We start from the raw sequence: 7,677 nt of genomic DNA, 5'->3' as shown, positions 1-7,677 counted from the left end.
GGCTTGGAAACAATGTCCTTTGAGGCAAATTAGTATTTCTGTTCAACAATGCACAGATTAATTAGTTACAATAAAAACTTCATACCTACTTCATATTGTTCATAGTGTTTTTATTAAGGGATTTTATGACCTGGTAACTAAGACTACTATATAGGTCAGGTCTTATTTTAATTTATATTCTTACTTTTATGAAAAATAATAATGTGAAATCAAATTAAATGAAATTAAAACTACTTCACTCTAGGAGTGGGTGATATAAATCGTATCTAGATTCAATATCTATATATCGCAGCATTATCGTTGAATCCGATATCGCCCCGCACGAAATCTATATATCGATATCAGCCGATACACGATATTGCTCAATGTGATGCGCATCGGCATATCGTACCGATTCGTGAATATCAGCAATATTCGTTTGGTTCGTATCGAATCGGCCAGAGTGAGTGAGCGCACTATAGGGATATCATGTGATGAATGAGACAGAAACAGGCATTATCCATACAATTGTAAACCTTATATTTAAGTCCATATGTCTGTAGATTATTCTTAGCGTATCAGCAGGATACAATTTAGGAAAGAAGTTTCAACTTTCGACCCTAACTTGAATGCAGTATAGCCTATTTGCATCGTTGAATTTAATTTCACGCGCTTTGACCTTGAACTAGAATTTTTGGACAAGTGTTTATAAATACTTAAAAGTTTTTTGTGTTTGATTTTTAAAGTACACATTTTTCTATTTTTAGTTGAATCCAAATAATTGAGTTTATTTCTTGTGTTTGTATTAAACTTTTGAAATCTACAATCTTTTGGTATATTTTGTAATTTTAAATTAAGACACAAAATACTAAAAACTGAAAATAATGTAGCCAGTCCTAAGCCTGATAAAAGCATGAAGGAAAGTTTTTTTGATATTTTTATTTTCATGTTATTTTTATTACTTTAAAATCATATTATAAATTGATATCAGAAAACCAACCGTATAACGTTGACTTAAATCTATATCTACTACGATATTATATCAGCGTACCGTTTCAAATCTCAAATATCATGAATCGAGAAAATCTACTAGCACCCATCAATATATAGATTCAATATCCGATATTCATACTCGATATATAGATACGATTCGATACGCGGCAAAACCGATATTACCCACTCCTACTTCACTCCTCGGGCTCCCCCCAAAAAGTTCCAACTGTATTTCAGGTGAATGAAGTTAGCCCCTCAAAAAAATTTTTTTTTCCTATATTATACTTATTCTCTATTAATTCGTTTGTTCATCATTTGTTCATGATTGTTCACTGTTAATAATTGTTTGTTCTGCATTTATTTATTTAAAAAAAATATTTAAAAATATACCTACAAGTTAGCCCCTCTAATGCAATTTTTAATACTTTTTCATCCTTAATGACTCGTAAATAGTCATTTTCGATTGTTCTTATATAAAACATGTTTGTTCTCTTTCGAAATTACTCGTTTTTTGTTTAATTTACTATTTTTATTAGTTGAATAAATGTATGCAAAATATGTGTACTGCGCATGCGTCAACTATAATGCCTAAACTTTCTACACGGTTTTAATCGTGAAAAAAAAAACAAATATAAATCCTGAAGGAGCAATTAATTGGTATACAGTTTAATTAAAAAAATTTAAAAATAAATAAATGAAGTAATGTGCATTGGCGTTAAGTTAGACCAAATACATTTTTGCCATCCTCTTACCTATCGTATTAAAATGTTATTTTACTAATGTTAGGAATATAATTTCGACTGTGTAAAAAAGTTATTATAATGTATACCTATATTATCTCTTGAAAGATAAATAATGAACATATTTACTTATTTGTTTATATTACCTATGTGAACTCCCTATCTTTTTTATACCTTCATAACGATAAGTAGGAGGATGGAAAAAATGTATTTGGTCTAACTTAACGCCAATGCACATTACTTCATTTATTTATTTTTAATTTTTTTTAATTAAACTGTATACCAATTAATTGCTCCTTCAGGATTTATATTTGTTTTTTTTTTTCACGATTAAAACCGTGTAGAAAGTTTAGGCATTATAGTTGACGCATGCGCAGTACACATATTTTGCATACATTTATTCAACTAATAAAAATAGTAAATTAAACAGAAAACGAGTAATTTCGAAAGAGAACAAACATGTTTTATATAACAACAATCGAAAATGAATATTTACGAGTCATTAAGGATGAAAAAGTATTAAAAATTGCATTAGAGGGGCTAACTTGTAGGTATATTCGTAAATAATTTTTTTAAATAAATAAATGCAGAACAAACAATTATTAACAGTGAACAATCATGAACAAATGATGAACAAACGAATTAATAGAGAATAAGTATAAAATAGGAAAAAAAAATTTTTTTGAGGGGCTAACTTCATTCACCTCTGTATTTCTATGTCAACCATAACATAGGTTATCTTTTATGGAAAAGCAACAAAAATTTATTGTATTAAAATAAATCAAATGAACTTAAATAGAAGGCCTTCATAAAATCTTCAACAAAAACAAAGAGTTCCTACTTTTTTTATAGATTTTGTTGCGTAGTAACGCGATCTTTATGCCATCATTTTAAATCCTAGTCCTCTTAAGCTAGCTAAGATGCCTATTCATGTGCTCTTTAATTACATCACTATCATTGTAAAACGAATAGGGGTTAAAGTATGAAAATTGCCCTTCTATTGTAATAGGTATTTCGAATTGACATAAAACCTTCATGGTTTGAGATTTTTGAGTGAAACTTTTTTTCAAATGGTACTTGGTTCTTTTTTTAAAAAATGTGGAACATTCGATTATCGACTTTTAGTTGTTTTTTTTTTATTCAGCTTAGACAAGAACTATGTTTAAACACTAAATGATAAAAAAACAATTCCCACAATTACGTTACTCACATTCCCGCCAAAAAATTTATACGCTTCTGTAAATATTCAATTTTGCTAATCAATACATGTTATGAATTTACTAAAAAGAAGAATTAGCATATTTCATTTTATCTTTGTCACTATATTTCAGAATTTTAATAAATAATGTTTAATACTGGTACATTTTTTACTCGTTAAAAAATCACAATGAAATGACTCATTGTGGTTCTAAAACAAAAAAACTCCGTGAGGCTGCAATTGAGTGCTAGGTGACACATACTCAGGTTTTTTTTAAATAAAATCCTGTTTATAGAGTATATATGAGTCGACTAGTATCAAAGCCGGCAATGTGACTTGTGGATAATTATTGGTAAATCAGAAAAACGAATTATTGACTTGGTATTCCATTGGCAGTCACAAAACTCTTCTGAACGACATCTTAGATAAGTAACAGGTTAAGTATTAACCTTTATTTAATGCAGGTTTTGAACCGTATTCTTTGAAGGAGACGATTATATTCAAATCAATCTGTATTGAAATATCAATAAAAATTTTTTGTCCAAATGCACAGATTGCCACCTTTGATAATAGACGACTCATATATACTAAGTTTATTCTTCCATATTAAATAAATTTCTACTAAATGTCCCTGCAATATATTTCTTGAACTTATAAATAATTATATATCATAAATAATCAATATAAATAAATAATCAATAATAATCAATAATCATTTCAACAAAAACAGATTTTGTGTGCATTACATTTATATTTTTTGAACTACGTAATTAAGTTAGGAATTAATTATTTTATTATAAAATATAAGTATCATAACTATCTCCTATTGCATGGTAATGAATAGTATCATTTTAACACGAAAGTTGTACTCCTAAAATATTCTTAGAATAATTAGAAATCATTGAAATTTCTTTAAGCTTGTTAATATTCAATATCATTAAAAATAACTGAATTTATTAAAACCGCGCTAATCGTACTTTAACGACTAATTGGCCGTCTTCACTGACATCTTTTTGTTGAAGTATTGTTGAAGTTTGTTAAAGTTTTCAATATTTTTTTGATATACATATGAAATAATTAGACAGTATAAAGGCACTTGTTAACAAAACGCCTGTAAATACGGCCATTGCCAGCTGCCTGACAAAACCGGCGCATGCGCAATGTAGGCGTGAGGTGATGGTTTGCTTAATAGATATAAAATAATTAATAATTGGGAATTTAATTGTTTTTATGATCGAACAATCACCAATAGGCGTTGAACAAACAATAATTGATCAAAATTAATTAATTTGAGCGATAAAAATAAAAATATCTAGTAAGAGGGGCCAACTTAAGGGTGATCATTTGTTTAATTAATTATAAATAAATATAAGACGAACGAACAATTTTTACATTTGAACATTAACGAACAAACGACGAACAAATAATTAAAAATAAAATAAATCCGAAAATCAAAAAAAGAGGGGCCAAATGCAGTAAGCCGTGTCTTTATAGTCACTTGTAAGTTTAATAGCGACTTACTTGTAGGTAGTTAAAAATAGCGTAGATTATACTCTAGAATAGTGCCAACGCTAGTCTGGTCGCCATTTATTTTCTTTACGTCAGTGTTCCGTTTCCGCTGACCAAGTCTTTCAGATAAAAACTCCAAAAATGAAGGCTAAAGGACAGGTAAGAATTGTGTATTATGTGTGTAATACATAGAATTTGTGAAAAAGAATGCCGTTATATGCTCAGGAACTCTTATTAGTATATAAATTAATCAAGTATTGTACAATAGTGGTAGTGAATTCCTCTGAAACGGCTATGATGTCAACCAAACACGCTGTCCCCGGGATTTGGCGTGAATAAGGTTCCTAATTAGTAAATTATGTGAAAATATAATCTTAAGTTATGAACTTAATAATGTAGATATATATTCACGTAGCTGTATTTATTGTGAAATGACGAATAAAGCAAGAAATATTTTAAGGTTATGTCATATTGTGTTGCCGAAATTAACCAAACACCATGCTTTTCTCCGTGCCATACTACACATGCCTCCTGATCGAAAATCGTAGACATGACACTAGATATTTACCAGGCTCCCTTCTTTGAGTCTATTGAAAGTAACCTGAAGTGTTTACAACGTTCACGTTGTCAATGTATTATGATTCTTAGATCTTCTCAGTGGGTCGCGTTTAGTTACAATCGTTAGTTAACGTTTTCCAATTAATTTGATGCTTTTATATAATAAAAATACATAAGTATCGTAGATATTGGGAACCAATAAAAATTTACCAGTCCCTTCTTTACTTTACTTTCACATCACCAAATTCTCTCAAAGATCCATAGAATTTTATTGAAAATGTGTTTTTTTGCAGTTGAGAGAATATGAGGTTATCGGCCGCAAGCTCCCTTCGGAGAACGAGCCCAAGCCTCCCTTGTATAAAATGAGAATTTTCTCTCCGGATCCAATTGTCGCCAAATCTCGTTTCTGGTATTTCCTGAGACAACTTAAGAAGTTCAAGAAGACCACTGGTGAAATTGTCTCTATTAAGGTTAGTTACATAGAAATATAGCTGAAGTTTGAGAATAATATATAGAATAAGAACGTGATTACAATGTACCTATCACAAGTAAGAATGATTAAGCAAAATCTTCCCATCTGACAGTAATTATATCGACTATTTGTTTTCACGAAGTGCAAATGATTAAGATATAAATAGGATTTGATTAACTACAATATATGTTTCAATTGTATTTTACTAGTATCTATTTGTGCCCACAAAGTGCCCTACCACCAATAAAATGTTGAACCTGTACAGCTCAGTAAAAAGTACAGCACCACTTAATATATATAGTCTTATAGTTATTCTACTAGCAGCTGTCGGTTACATGAATTCTATGATGGAGATCATAAGCCCAATATTTTAGCAACAACAGAGCAGACTACCTGATATCAATTTATTTATTTATTTAACTTATTTATTTATTTATTCAACTTGCCAAGTAATTAACACTATTCATGAGGAGTAGGGGGGCCTACCCAGACTATTGTCTTAAATTTGATGATATTTCTTTATATAGTCTTGGATCTTTATGTAACTGTGTAATAAGTAATCTTTAGTAGTGGGTAAAATTTGTGGGCCAATAAGGGAAAGTGAATGACGGTATTATTTTGTACAGGCAGGTACAATATTTTCTAAGTAAAAACCTACAATACTAAACACTTGTTATGAAGTAAAATAAATAAATTTTCATTAATGATTCTCATGTCAACAAACAATTTGCTTGATGATTATTAGGATTTGATTAATTTGAAGCCAGATAAGTGTGACAGCTGTTTAAAATAACATTCGGGCTGCAATTATGAGCTCTTGTAACCACTTATTATTTCATTATGTATAAGCTAGTTCGACCATATATGCAATAAAACAGAAAGACAATTGTCAATAGTCAATAAACTATCTCAAAATGTTATTACAAAACTTATGGGAAGTGTTCAGAAATGACAAACGTGCCCAAGAATTAAAATATTGGGGAGTAATTTGATAAGGAGAATCAGAAAATATTTATTAAATCAAATTATTCATATTATATTAAATCAATTTATCTAATTTCTAAAATTAATTTTTTATCTGCAATTGATTTCAGGAAATTCCAGAGAAAAGCCCCATCAAGATTAAGAATTTTGGTATCTGGCTACGCTATGAGTCTCGTTCGGGTGTACACAACATGTACCGTGAATACCGTGACCTGAGTGTAGGTGGAGCTGTCACTCAGTGCTACAGAGATATGGGAGCTAGACACAGAGCCCGAGCTCACTCAATACAGGTAATTTTTTTATTTTTTTATTGCTTGGGTGGGTGGACGATCTCACAGCCCACCTGGCGTTAAGTGGTTACTGGAGCCCATAGACATCTATCTACAAGGTAAATGCGTCACCCACCTTGAGATATAATTTCTAAGGTCTCAGTATAGTTACAATGGCTGCCCCACCCTTCAAACTGAAAGGCATTACTGCTTCACGGCAGAAATAGGGGGGGTGATGGTACCCACCCGTACGGACTCACAAGAGGTCCTACCACAGTAAGGTGACTGACCATCTGACTCCCAATAAAATATTCATAAAACAGATTTATAAATACTGACGAGGACCTGTCTGTGGGCATGGGCTAGAATAGTACCTGCAGTCCACACATTGCAGTATAATAAAAGATGGGGTTGTAATCAAGATGCTTATAGGACCCTATTCCGCAAAGTTCATAAAATTTGTGTTTTGTTTTGGGACCAGAGCAAAGTAACACTTAAGGTCTAAAACGGTCGAAGTATTGGGTAGTACATCTCTGCCAGTCCCTCAAGTATAAGATAAGAATAGGGGGTACTTGCATAGTTTTCCAAATCCACCAGTAATAAAATGTTTTAGTAAGTGATAATAATCACATCAAAAACAAACACTATTTATATATTTATTTTGTCTTCTTATTTGGGCATTTTAATATTATTATTATTATTTAAGTCTTGGCTGGGTTTTTAATCATGTTGATTTCGTGCTTATTAAATCTAATTTTAAATTTCAGATTATCAAAGTGGAAGTAATCAAGGCTGCTGCGTGTCGCCGTCCACAGGTCAAACAGTTCCACAACAGCACCATCAGATTCCCATTGCCCAAACGTGTGCACCACTACAAGAGACTTAATACCTTCGCGTACAAGAGGCCTAGCACTTACTTCTTGTAATTGTAATGTACGTCACATAACAATAAAACCCATGTAAAAATGGAATAAA

At 31.0% G+C, this 7,677-nt stretch overlaps 1 protein-coding gene across 1 annotated transcript; it reads left to right on the top strand.

Moving 5' to 3' along the window:
• The first annotated feature begins 4,422 nt into the window (after positions 1 to 4,422).
• On the top strand, positions 4,423 to 7,677 carry RpL18A (ribosomal protein L18A). Its single transcript, XM_028177797.2, has 4 exons — positions 4,423 to 4,578; positions 5,271 to 5,447; positions 6,544 to 6,723; positions 7,470 to 7,677. Exons 1-4 carry the CDS (start codon positions 4,561 to 4,563, stop codon positions 7,626 to 7,628), a joined length of 534 nt encoding a protein of 177 aa, XP_028033598.1. The 5' UTR covers positions 4,423 to 4,560; the 3' UTR covers positions 7,629 to 7,677.

The sequence above is a fragment of the Bombyx mandarina genome, chromosome 23 (assembly GCF_030267445.1).
Source record: "Bombyx mandarina strain Sakado chromosome 23, ASM3026744v2".
Classification (NCBI taxonomy): Eukaryota; Metazoa; Arthropoda; class Insecta; order Lepidoptera; family Bombycidae; genus Bombyx; species Bombyx mandarina.
Note: the sequence above shows the minus strand (reverse complement) of the source record. Positions and strands in the feature narration are given on the sequence as shown.